Source organism: Podarcis erhardii (assembly GCF_964252035.2).
Source record: "Podarcis erhardii genome assembly, chromosome: 15".
Taxonomy (NCBI): domain Eukaryota; kingdom Metazoa; phylum Chordata; class Lepidosauria; order Squamata; family Lacertidae; genus Podarcis; species Podarcis erhardii.
The window spans coordinates 667951-681098 of NC_138505.1; the positions used below are offsets into that span (position 1 = coordinate 667951).

Sequence of the window (13148 nt, forward strand, 5' to 3'; positions counted from 1 at the left end):
TCCCCAGGGTGGTATTTGCAACCCTGCATGCCTCGCCCTGTGTAGGGTTACACTGTAAGACTTCCTGAACATCAGGGGGCCCAGGCAGGAGCCTCCAAAACAGAAGGCAGAGGATTTCATGCTGGGCAAGAACGACCGAGCTGCTGGGGCCCTCTCTTCTTCTTGTTGTTGTTGTTTCGTCGTTTAGTCGTGTCCACCTCTTCCTGACCCCCTGGACCAGAGCAGGCCAGGCCCTCCTGTCTTCCACTTCCTCCCTCATGCTGGTAGCTTCGAGAACACTGTCCCACCATCTCGTCCTCTGTCGCCCCCTTCTCCTTGTGCCCTCCATCTTTCCCAACATCAGGGTCTTTTCCAGGGAGTCTTCTCTTCTCATGAGGTGGCCAAAGTCTTGGAGCCTCAGCTTCAGGATCTGTCCTTCCAGGGAGCACTCAGGGCTGATTTCCTTCAGAATGGAGAGGTTTGATCTTCTTGCAGTCCATGGGACTCTCAAGAGTCTCCTCCAGCACCATAATTCAAAAGCATCCATTCTTCGGTGATCAGCCTTCTTGATAGTCCAGCTCTCACTTCCATGCATCACTACTGGGAAAACCATAACTTTAACTATATGGACCTTTATCGGCAAGGTGATGTCTCTGCTTTTTAAGATGCCATATAAACCTCAAATTAATAAATGAGGAAGCAGACGAGGAACCTTGCCGTCCACCTTGGGCTGAGTCTGGCTGTTGGCCCAGCTAGCTTCAAATTTTCTCCACCCACTGGCTGCAGCTGGTTTCTAGCTTTCCCTCAGGAAGAATTATTATTATTATTATTATTATTATTATTATTATTATTATTATTACACACCCTTTCCCCAGACTGGGACTCAAGGCTTATGCAAATTAAAGCAGGCTTATACAAAAAGCTAAAAGTATTTTCAGAGCCACACATTTGTGAATGGGGAGCTCTTATCGCCAGCTTATTTCCTTTGAGAAAAATCCCCTTTTAAAAAGGAATAAAGGAAGGAAAAGGCTTTCTTCTTCCCTTCCTTCTGACAAAAAAATTCCCTCAGTGGCTTAAGTGAGACTCCCCTCAGAAGCCATTTTGGGGTCTGCTCTGTGGTAGATGGAAAAATACAGATAAAGGGGGCTTATTCCCTGAGGAATTAATTTATTTTATTCATTTCATGAATATATATATATATATATATATATATATATATATATATATATATATGCTTTCGTAGATTAGAAGACACCCGAGGACACCAAAACCTGCATATATATATATATATATATATATCACCTCAGTCACCTCCCATCCATGAGAGAGAGATTTATGGAATTGTAAAATTGGAAGGGACCCCAAGGATCATCTAGTCTTTTAGATTTCCACTGATATTTTCTTTTTCTCCTTCCCAGCTTTACTTGGGGGTGGTGCTGGCGGCCGTTGTCATCGTCACCGGCTGCTTCTCCTACTACCAGGAGGCCAAGAGCTCCAAAATCATGGACTCTTTCAAGAACATGGTGCCCCAGGTAAGAAGGCCCCGTCACGCGTCTCATGCCTTTATTTTCATAGAACGGTGGAGTTGGATGGGATCGCCCAGGATCCTCTAGTCCACCCCCCTGGAATCCTCTTAAAAAAGAATTCTCCTCCCCCCACAACGTGGGACCAGGACTGCAGGGGCTCCCCTTCTCCATTCACACACTTAAGCAGCTGGATAGCAAATATCACATCCATCTCCTCCTTAGCCCTCCAGCTGCCAAAGGTCTTTTCATGCCTCCCTTTTTTCACGTCTAGATATTGTATTTTAATATTTTCAGCGGAAGGATGGTTTTGAAAGAGGGTTGGAGACTAGAATAGGACTAGATCAACGAGCATCCAACAGGCATTCTCCACTGCCCTCTTGTGGTTGAGACAAGATTTACGTATTTACTTTTAAAAATGTATTTGCTTTTTAATTAAAATTAATTTTAATTTAAATTAAAATATTGAAGCAGTTTGCACACACACACACACGCACACATACACATACACACAGAGTGTAAATATGATTTTAGGGCAAGTCAATCCCTCTGGTCAAGGCTGCCTCTTTTGTGCCACCTTCAGTTCTTCCCAGGGATTATTGGTTTGTAATGATCATAGAATCATAAAAATGTATAGTTGGAAGGGACCATGAGGGTCATCTAGTCCAACCCCCTGCAAGGCAATGCGGGAATCTTTCACCCAACGTGGGGCTTGAACTCTCAACCCTGAAGTTAAGAGTCCCATGACCACTGACAGAGCTAACCATCGTTTTCATTTTATTTAGTGCTTTGTGTTCTCGTTTCGTATTTTCGTATTGTGAGCTGCCCTGTGATCTTTGTGTGAAGGCCAGCCTGCAAATTTAATAAATAACAATAAAAATAATAATTCAGCTTCTTTATTCTAAAGCACCCTGGTTTTGCCACCTGGAAGGGCAGAAAAAGTCTTCACACACTTCATGTTATTGCAGGAATTTATGTATAAGTGGGGGGGGGCCCTCCAGCAGATCTCCTGCACATGCAGCCCACTACCAAAATCAGCACCATCACTTTTGTGACTTGTCCCCACAAAACACTTCATCACAGTTTCTTCCTGTCTATTCAAAGGGCCTTTGCTGCACAATACCAAATGTAAGAATTCACTGATAAATGTATCTCTGTACTGGCTCACTGGAAAACTTCAGAAATTCATCTAGCCCTGTGAGCTCAGCTGCTCAGCAGCCCCTCTGCCCACTGGCAGAGGAAGAGGAGTGCAGGGAGAGTGCACCGCCCCTGGCAGCGCGATCCCCAGGGTGCCATTGTGGCTTCCCCCCCCCCGCCTGCGCTGGGCACCCCACCCCCGCAGGTGGCGCACCCCGCACTCGCCTCTGCCTGAGGGATAATCCCTGGCATCCTGATACCTGAGTGCCAGACAGGTAGCCATTACAGAAATAACAAACAGAAATAACAAATTCAATCACTTGATGGGTGTTTGGTGGAGGGCAAGGGGAACTATGGGGCAGGGTCCAGGATGCTCAGATTACGGCCACCAGACCTCCCCTTTCATGATGTAACCGTGATGTAGTTGGGGGGGTGTAACATGGGAATGAGCAGCTAATAAAAGTTTGGGGGCTCTTTTGTTCGGGGCTTCCATCTTGTTCCACCTTGTGGCAGGTGGGAGTCCTGTCGCCACAGTCTTCAATCAAGACCAAGCCTACTGGCTGCTGTTTTACTCTGGTCTTCCTGGATGGTCAAAACAAAATAAAAAAATTCCTTCCAGTAGCACCTTAAAGACCAACTGAGTTAGTTCTAGGTATGAGCTTTCGTGTGCATGCACACTTCTTCAGATACACTGAAACAGAAGTCACCGGACCTTTCTATATAGTGAGAAGGTGGGGAGGGGTATTACTCAGAAGGGTGGTGGGAATGGGTGATTGGCAGATAGCTGCGATGGGCCTGTTGACGACTCTTAACGACTGCAATAGGTCTAACAGGAAAAAGCAAGGGGTGAGAAGGTGAAAAATGGCTTTGTCATGTATAATGAGATAAGAATCCAATGTCTTTGTTCAAACCAGATTCCTGGATGGTGTCCTTGTTTTTTGTCCAAGGGAGCCCTCAGATTTCTCCGTTAACAACCTTTTGTGCTTTAAAAAGGTGCTAACTTGGGGGTCAAGTACAGGATGGAGTGAGCACCTTGAATGGCATTCACCTACAGCCCTGGTTCCTGATGTGGGGCACACCCCCCACAGGGGGGCAATTTGATTCTTAAAGGGCAGCAATTCGAGAATGAGTTATTCACAGTGAATGGCCCTTTAGGCTTCCTCCACGTGAACACGAGTTCACTTTTTGAATAATAAGAATTACATGTCAGGATTTTAGAGAGGCTTAGGTGGGGCATGGCCACAAAAAGGCTGGGAACCACTGACCCCCAGGATTAACACCATCTTGTGCCCACAGCAAGCCCTGGTGATCCGGGAAGGGGAGAAGAACCAGATCAATGCGGAGAACGTGGTGGTCGGGGACCTGGTGGAGGTGAAAGGGGGAGACAGGGTTCCCGCAGACCTCAGAATCATCTCCTCGCATGGCTGCAAGGTGAGGGCGGCCGAGAGGGAAACGGCACAAAAGAAGACCCCAGGGGGGATAAAAATCCATGATTTAAAAAATCATAATTCAGATTTATTTTTTTAAATCAGATTTTTAAAATAAAATGCTTTTGGAAGAAAAATCTTTCTAGTTTTCTATTTAAGTTACATTATAGTTCAAAGGCTATTCATCAGGAAGTAAGGATTTGTTTTAAGTTTTTCATGTGTGCTAAAACTCAGTCTAAGGTTTATGTGTCTGTGTATACACACACACACACACACACACACAGTGGACACTCAGGTTGTGAACATGATCTGCGCAGGAGGCACGTTCGCAACCCAAAGCGGCACGTCCGCGCATGCGCAGGTTGCGATTCGGCGCTCATGTGCAAAGCGCCATTTAGCGTTTCTGCACATGTGCAACTGCCAAAACCCAGAAGTAACCCATTCCAGTACTTCCGGGTTTCGGCGGGTCCGTAACCCGAAAAAACACAACCTGAAGCTTCTGTAACCTGAGGTATAACTATATATATATATATATATATTGTTTAGCCACATCAGTTAACAAACATGGATACATATGCTATAATGTTATTGTTTTAGTTAAATAAATGGTTTGAATTGCTATTAAGGAAATGATTGGTTTTCTCCTTCCGATAAAGTGCAGCAGAAAAGTTGTTCAAATATAAACAGTTAACTTCTTAAACCTCACAATAGTTTAATAATTATCTGTCTATGTATTTCTAATAGTATAACCAAATCAGTAATTTTGGATATAACTGTAAAAACTACTCTGAAAATTTATTATTCCAAAAATGAAACCTTCCTCTGGTTGTAAATATTAAGATTATACCAGCAAAAAATGAGTCTTTCTGTAAAAAAAGAATATTTAAATCAAGTCTTACTGACTAGTGATTTAAATCGTGATTTAAATTGATTTGATTTAAATCAAATCCACCCTGGAAGGCCCAGCAGTGAGCTGCAAAATAGAATCATAGAACTGCAGAGTTGGAAGTGAGTCTCATCTAGTCGCACTCCCTGCAAAACGCTGAAATGAATTAAATCACCAAGCCATCAATTCTAGCACGTGGTAGGGCCACGTAAATGATATAATTTGGCATCAGAATGATTGGTATTAGTAATTGTATTATAATTTGGCAATGTTATAATGAGGCTATTATTGGATTCTTGTAACTGAAAACAAATAAAAATTGTTATTATATATAAGAAGAAAATAAATGCATATGTTGCCTCTCATGGAAGGAGGAGCAGGATATAAAACCAGCCGATAGACTTCCGGGTTAGCGCGAACGGCTAATGGCGGATTCCCTCCGAGCTCCGGAGGGAATCGGCTCTGCTGAGGACGGGTCTTGCCGTGCCGGCGACACGGGGACCCTCAGAAACCGCAGGCGCGGAAGCCTGCGGACTTGGTGACTCGGTGGGCACCTTAAGCGCCCTCCCCGACCCACGAAGAGCCTTTTTAAAGGCTGCGGAGAGGGTACGGAGAGTGGCGTGGTGCTGAGAGTAGACCGCTACCTCAGTAGAGCGAAGCCGCAAGCCATGGCCGGAGAGCGCTGACTTTCTTCCCAAAATTTGGACTGGATAACAAAGGACCCGTGAGTAGTGGAATTTGGACTTTAAAAATTTTATCCTGTGAATTCGGCACGATCGGGGGATGTGTTAAAGGGAAGTCCGCACCCCCTCTACTTATAGACGTTTTAAAGCAAGGAACGGAGAATTAAGGCGGAATGAATACTGTTTTGAGGATTTAAAAGTTTCTCACAAATTTGATAGAACAAGATTTTTGTGCTGGAGAGAAAGGGAATTTGGAACTTTGTGTGTATCCCCCCCAAAAAACCCGGGAGTGTCCTATTTGGGTCCCGGAGGAAGAAGTGAAAGGAGTTTGACAGCTGTCAAAGAAGCTGTCAAACGGGCGGACAAAGTAAAGAATTTTGCTATTTAATAACTCTTGGAATTAAAGCTGATACATTTGGACTGAGGCGATTGGAAACAAAGTATTGATAATAACAAAGTAACAGATTATTGGAAAAGGACTACTAAATAACTGAAAGCCCCCTAGGGGGAATTAGTGACATTACAATGGCTGCAGAGGGAAAATTACTGGCGGAGATAGAAAAAATGCTTTTTCTCGTGGGAATCCTGCAGGAGCAGAGTATGGCTCTGAGTAAAGTTTTTATGACCTTGAATCCTGAAACAAACAACTCTGCTGAATGCACAAAGGAGATGTACGATAAAAATTCTGCAGCTGAGCAGGAAGAGATGCCTTTGGAATTGACAGAGAAAAAAGAAGGAGTTCAGACACTACAAGTGGAAAATATCAACCAGAAATCTGCAGCGTTAGAGTATGAGCAAGAAGACCTCTGGATTACAGACCTGCGAAAGATGAGAAAGAAGAAGAGAGAAGCCCCTGGAGTACTTGGAATATTAAAACTAGAAAGAACAAAGCAATATGATTGGGACTTTTCTCTTGAGTATGGAAAACTAGATGGTCTTTCGCAGCAAACACTCTTCAATATTCTGAATGAAAGAAAATATGATCTGACTCTGACTGAACTCCTTCGGGGTCTTAGGACCATCAAAGAGGACTACCAATATAGCTGGCAGAGAGGGACTGACAGAGAATCAGACACCTCGGACGTGAGGAATCCGGGCTAGAAATATTTTTTGTTTGTTTTCTGGACATTTGTCTAGGAAGGGACAGAAACCGGGGCAGGGGGGGGAGAGAATAGAATTATAAAATGTTATGTTTTGTTTTACTTGGTCAATGTGACCTATAATTAATATAATAAAGGGAAAATTTGTGAAGGGGAAGTTAGATCGACCTTAAAAAAAAAAGAAATTAATGATTAATAAGAGAATTGGATAGTTGAATACAGATAAACAAAAGATTTTAATTTTTAAAAGCAATGTGAATATCTTTAAGAGGTTAGGTAAGAACTTGCTGAATTAATTTTGGAATTGGGATGTAAGAGGAGGGGGTGGGGGGAAGTCAATGAAAGTGGGTAAAGAAACTTAGGGTATGTAATTGTATTTGTGTGTTTGTTTGTCTTTGTCTCTGTGTGTGTGTTTGTTGTTATAAAATGTAAAAACCCAATAAAAATTATTTTAAAAAAAAAAAATATAAAACCAGCCGATAAATATGTTCGGGAAAATACACAAAATCCCAGGTCATGCAGCTTTTTCTGTTGTCTCGTGCAGGTGGATAACTCCTCCCTGACGGGCGAGTCGGAACCACAGACCCGTTCTCCGGAGTTCACCCACGAGAACCCGCTAGAGACCCGGAACATCTGCTTCTTCTCCACCAACTGCGTGGAAGGTGAAAGGGCAAGGGGGGAGGAGGGGGCGAGGAAAAGCAGAGACCGGACCCACCTCACCACCACCCCCCCCCCCGGGAAGGTCTGACCTGGGCATCATAATCTTTGCTGCCAGGCTGCGGGAATCGTTGCCTCCACCGTCCCCGGCCATTCCCCATGAAACGCTGAATTGCACCCAGACCCTGGCCAGCTTATTCATTCATTAATTCATCTATTCGTTTGCTAGTTTGTGTCAAAATTGATCCAATAGCAGAGTGGACACATACACACACACACACACACACACACACACACACGCAAATCTAATGAAGAAATTTACATATATATGTATACACACACAAACACATACCGTATTTTTCGCCCCATAAGACGCACCTGACCACAAGACGCACCTAATTTTTAGAGGAGAAAAACAAGAAAAAAAATATTCTGAACGAAACAGTTGATGTATGATTTTTGTGGTTCATGCTGTGGCCACAGACATGTGATTTGACGTTGAGTTTGGGGCAGCCCAATGCAAAAATCCCGAGAATCCATGTGGATCCATGCTTTGAAACCATGTTTTTGCGCCATTGTGGCCCCATGAAACAGTGGGTGCGTGATTTTTTTGGTACAGGCTGTAGCCATGGACATGCTATGTGATCTGATGGTGAATTTGGGGTGACCCAATGCAAAAATCCTGAGGATCCATGGGCTTTTACCTCCCACCTCCCAGGCAGCCTCCTTTATCTCTAGCGTCCCTTATCTCTCTCCCCGATCTCTTGCCAATCAGCTGCTTCCTTTCAACACTCCCTTCCCTCTTGTTTGCCTTAGTGTCTTTTCCTTAGCTGGAGCAGTTTTTTTGCTCCTCCTTTTCTTCTAATTTCTCTCCTTATTGCTTTAGTTTTCCTGTTTCCCCCCTTTGCAAGTTTGCTGTCTTTACCTCCTCCCTCCCAGGCAGCCTCCTTTATTGCTAGCATCCCTTATCTCGCTCCCTGATCTCTTGCAGATTAGCGGCTTTGTTTCAACACCCCTTCCCTCTTTTAAAAAAAAAGAGCATGATCTGCTTTGCTCCCCTGGGCAACTCAGCTCCAGGGACCACACATTTGCTCCATAAGACACACAGACATTTCCCCTTACTTTTTAGGAAGGAAAAAGTGTGTCTTATGGAGCGAAAAATACGTACATATATATCTATATCTATCTATCTATCATCTACCTATCTACCTATCTATCTATCTATCATCTATCTATCTATATGCAAATTTAGTGAAGAAAGGAGTGAAAGAGAAACAAAGGAGGGGAAGGAATAAAAAAGACAGAGAGAAAGAGAAAGATCACCTCACATTTAAAATACAAGAACCATTGTTTTTGTGGTCTGAACATTCTTCCTTCCTGGCTGATATTCCCCCACAGGATTTAGGTAGGTTTCAATTCTGACACGTAGCATCAGAATCTCAGGTTTACCTGAGCAACCCAGGAACCAGGCATGCCTGGAACATAGGAATATAAAGAGAGTCTGGCTTCAGGATCAGGCCATCTCGGCTGGCATCCTGTTCTCACAGTAGCAAAAAGCCCCAAAGAACCCAGGGATGCGGATAGACTGCCTCTGGAGCTGGAGGTTCCATAAAATCTTAGGAGTCCGGCTTCTGGATCAGGCCAAAGGATCCTGTCCTGAGAAAAGGCCCCAAAGGGAGCCCTGCAAGCAGGATTCAAGCACAACAGAAGTGAAACAAAGTTTTTAGGGAAGGGAAGTTTTAGTGTTTAGGGAAGTTTTTAATGATTAATGTTTTAATGTATTTTTAATCTCTGTTGGAAGCCGCCCAGAGTGGCTGGGGAAACCCAGCCAGATGGGCGAGGTGCAAATAAATTATTATTATTATTATTATTATTATTATTATTATTATTATTACCCTCTTCCTTCTTGCGGTTTCCAGCAACTGGTATTCAGAAGCATCACTGCCTCTGATGGTAGAGGCAGAGTATAGCTAGCCATCAATAGCCCCCTCCTCCTCCCTGAGTTTGCCCAATCCTCCTTTAAAGGATCCTGTGGCAGGGAGTTCCACAGTTTAACCACGTGCTGCGTGCAGGAGCCGTGGCGCCCGGATCTCAGGTTCACCTGAGGAACACAGGTGCCAGGGACGCCCCAGGAACCAGCAACCTCTCCCCGATTTGGAGGGGGGAAATAAACCCCTTCCCTTTCCCTCCTGTCCTGCGCAGGCACCGCCCGGGGCATCGTCATCTCGACGGGGGACCGGACTGTGATGGGCCGCATTGCCTCCCTGGCGTCCGGCCTGGAGGTGGGCCGCACCCCCATCGCCATGGAGATCGAGCACTTCATCCGCATCATCACAGGGGTGGCCGTCTTCCTGGGCCTCTCCTTCTTCATCCTTTCCCTCATCCTGGGCTACACCTGGCTGGAGGGCGTCATCTTCCTCATTGGCATCATCGTGGCCAACGTCCCCGAAGGACTCCTGGCAACCGTCACGGTAGGCTCAGAGCCATAGCTGCCAGCTTTCGGATTTGAAAATAAGGGATCAGCAGCCTCCCCTGTCCCGGAGACACTCTACGGGATATCTAACAATCCGGGATAGCAGCAGGAAGCAGCGGGAAACAGCGCTGGAATAAGGGAATTTCCCGCAAAAAAAAAGGGAAGGTTGATAGCTATGCTCAGAACTAGGTTCTGTGGGGCACTGGGGGGGGGGACTGTGGAAAAGGAGGGCAACAATATACAGTGGTACCTCACAGTGGCGAAGCTGCATGCTCTGCTTCCGGGGCTGGAGAGCACGCGGGGGCATGGCTGGCACCCCCAGAGGGGGGGCGCATGCCCCAGGGGCATGGTACACCGCCTGCGAGGGCATGGAGCGCTGGCCCCAGGGGCGCCCCATCTCTGGGGGCATGGCACCCAGCTCCCGGTAGGGTGTGCAGCATGTGTCAGGGGGGCCACTGCGATGGCACCCTACCAGAATAGTGATGTCCGGGGCGGTCCACTCCCTCTGCACCCCCGTTCCTCTGCCAGTGGTACCTCTGTTTATGAACTTAATCCGTTCTGGAAGTCCGTTCTTAAAACAAAACTGTTCTTCAACTGAGGCTCACTTTCCCTAATGAGGCCTCCCGCCACCAGTGCCATTCCACCGTTCGGATTCCGTTCTTGGACTGAGGTAAAGTTCACAAACCAGGACACTACAGTCATGCCTCATGTTATGTTCTTTCAAGTTACGTCCCGCGGCGACCCGGAAGTACCGGAAACAGTTACTTCCTGGTTTTGATGCTCGTGCATGCGCAGAAGCTAAAATGACGCCACACGCATGCACAGAAGCGGCTAATCGCAACCCGAGAGTGTGCATACACGCTGCTGCGGGTTGCGTTCTTTTCATGTTGCGAACGGGCCTCCGGAACGGATCCTATTCGCAACCAGAGGGAGCAATGTACTTCGGTTTTGCGGAGTTTGTAAACCGAATCGTTCTTATACAGGACTGTTCTTAAACCGAGGTACCACTGTATCTGGAGGGGTGTAAAATGTTCCCCCAAACCTGCCCTAGAGGAATGTTCCCAGAATGGAGGCAGGATATGCTTCCAAAAACCAGTGGCTGGAAACCAGAGGAGGGAAAAGGGCTTTGCTGTTCAGATCCCGCTTGTGGGTTTCCCAAAAGGGGCATCCGTTTGGCCACTGTGAAGACTCTCCCTTTTATCAATCCTTGCTTGACCCTCTCCCCGCCGCCCGGCAGGTGTGCTTGACCCTGACCGCCAAGCGCATGGCCCGCAAGAACTGCCTGGTGAAGAACCTGGAGGCCGTGGAGACGCTGGGCTCCACTTCCACCATCTGCTCCGACAAGACGGGGACCCTGACCCAGAACCGCATGACCGTGGCCCACATGTGGTTCGACAACCAGATTCACGAGGCAGACACCACCGAGGACCAGTCCGGTGAGCGAGGGGCAGGGGGAGGGCACATGGGGGGAAAGAGCTGCTGCTGGGAAGCAGGGTGGGAGGGAAGTTTGTCTGGGGTGCCCCCGTGACCCCCCAGCTTTCAAATCAGGACTGAGCCCCTTTCCCTCCAGAGTGTCTGGAGGTGGTTGGAGGATGGATGGCAGCTAACAGATTGAGGTTGAAACCTGCCAAGACAGAAGTACTGTTTTGCAGGGAGAGGGGGCGGGCGGGGGGGGGGACTCTGGTCCTGAATGGGGTAACTGTGCCCCTGAAGGACCAGGTGCGCAGCCTGGGAGTCATTTGGGACTCACAGCTGTCCATGGAGGCGCAGGTCAATTCTGTGACCAGGGCAGCTGTTTACCAGCTCCATCTGGTACGCAGGATGAGACCCTACCTGCCCACAGACTGTCTGGCCAGAGTGGTGCATGCTCTGGTTATCTCCCTCTTGGACTACTGCAATGCACTCTATGTGGGGCTACCTTTGAAGGTGACCCAGAAACTGCAATTAATCCAGAATGCGGCAGCCAGACTGGTGACTGGGAGCGGCCGCCGAGACCACATAACATCGGTCTTGAAAGACTTACATTGGCTCGCAGTATGTTTCTGAGCACAATTCAAAGTGTTGGTGCTGACCTTTAAAGCCCTAAACAGCCCCAGTAGACCTGAAGGAGCGTCTCCACCTCCATCGTTCTGCCCGGACACTGAGGTCCAGATCCGAGGGCCTTCTGGCGGTTCCCTCATTGCGAGAAGCCAAGTTGCAGGGAATCAGGCAGAGGGCCTTCTCGGTGGTGGCACCTGCCCTGTGGAACGCCCTCCCATCAGATGTCAAAGAGAAAAACAACTACCAAACTTTTAGAAGACATCTGTTTACGGAACTTTTAGAAGACAGCCTTGTTTAGGGAAGCTTTCAATGTTTGATGTATTACTGTATTTTAATATTTTGTTGTAAGCCTCCCCCAGTCTAAAACACAGCGTGTTCTCTCCCTCCCCCCGCAGGTTAACGTAAATATTTATGGGGGGGGGGGTGCTGGCAACTAGGCAGCCCCATCCCACGCTCCCACTTTGGGGCATAGCTGTCAACGTTTCCCTTTTTTAAAGGGAAATTCCCTTATTCCGAATAGGATTCCTCGGAAGAAAAGGGAACAGTTGGCAGCTATGCTTTGGGGACTAATTGTTACCACCTGTCTGAGGACCAAAGTGGTACCTGCTCACAGTATCAGACCCCCTCCCCTGCCATACTGCGCTCTTCAAATAACTCTGACCCCCCCCCCATTCTCTCTCCCCAGGAGCCACGTTTGACAAGCGCTCGCCCACGTGGACGGCCCTGGCCCGGATCGCCGGCCTCTGTAACCGGGCCGTCTTCAGAGCAGGGCAGGATAAGGTCCCCATCTCTAAGGTATGGGGGGGGCAGCAGAGGGAGGTCAGATTCAGCCTCCATAAAGCCTGGGAAGAACTCGGTGGCCCCCGCAAAGCAGGGCTGGACCGATTGTTAAACCACCCTGGGAATTGTAGCTCTGGGGTCTCATCTTCCCCTCCAAGATGGCGGGGCGTTCCTACGCTGCGGCTCTGAGCTCCGTGTAATCTCACTGCATACAAGTTGTACAAGTGATAATAAAGTATTTCAATTTCAATTTATTTCAATTTCCTAATGGCTCTCTGCACCCTTAATGAACTACAGTTCCCAGAGATTCTTTGCAGAAAGCCATGACTGGCTAAAGTGGTATCATAGCGCTTTAAATGTGAATGTGGCCCTATAGTTCCCAGAGTTTCCTGTTGGGCCACTCTGGGAATTATAGCGCTGGGAGGTGGAATGGGGGGAGTTTCTTAATGACTCTCTGCACCCT

The 13148-nt window shown here is 47.2% G+C and overlaps 1 protein-coding gene across 1 annotated transcript in view; it reads left to right on the forward strand.

The window, feature by feature from the left end:
• Positions 1-13148, forward strand: part of LOC309329823 (sodium/potassium-transporting ATPase subunit alpha-2) — a 43982-nt gene that overhangs the window by 13213 nt on the left and 17621 nt on the right. Inside the window, exons 5-10 of the mRNA XM_081840894.1 lie at positions 1398-1511; positions 3936-4070; positions 7280-7397; positions 9595-9863; positions 11103-11301; positions 12591-12700. Of these exons, the coding sequence (XP_081697020.1) occupies positions 1398-1511; positions 3936-4070; positions 7280-7397; positions 9595-9863; positions 11103-11301; positions 12591-12700 (945 nt within the window). The remainder of the gene's footprint in view (positions 1-1397; positions 1512-3935; positions 4071-7279; positions 7398-9594; positions 9864-11102; positions 11302-12590; positions 12701-13148) is intronic.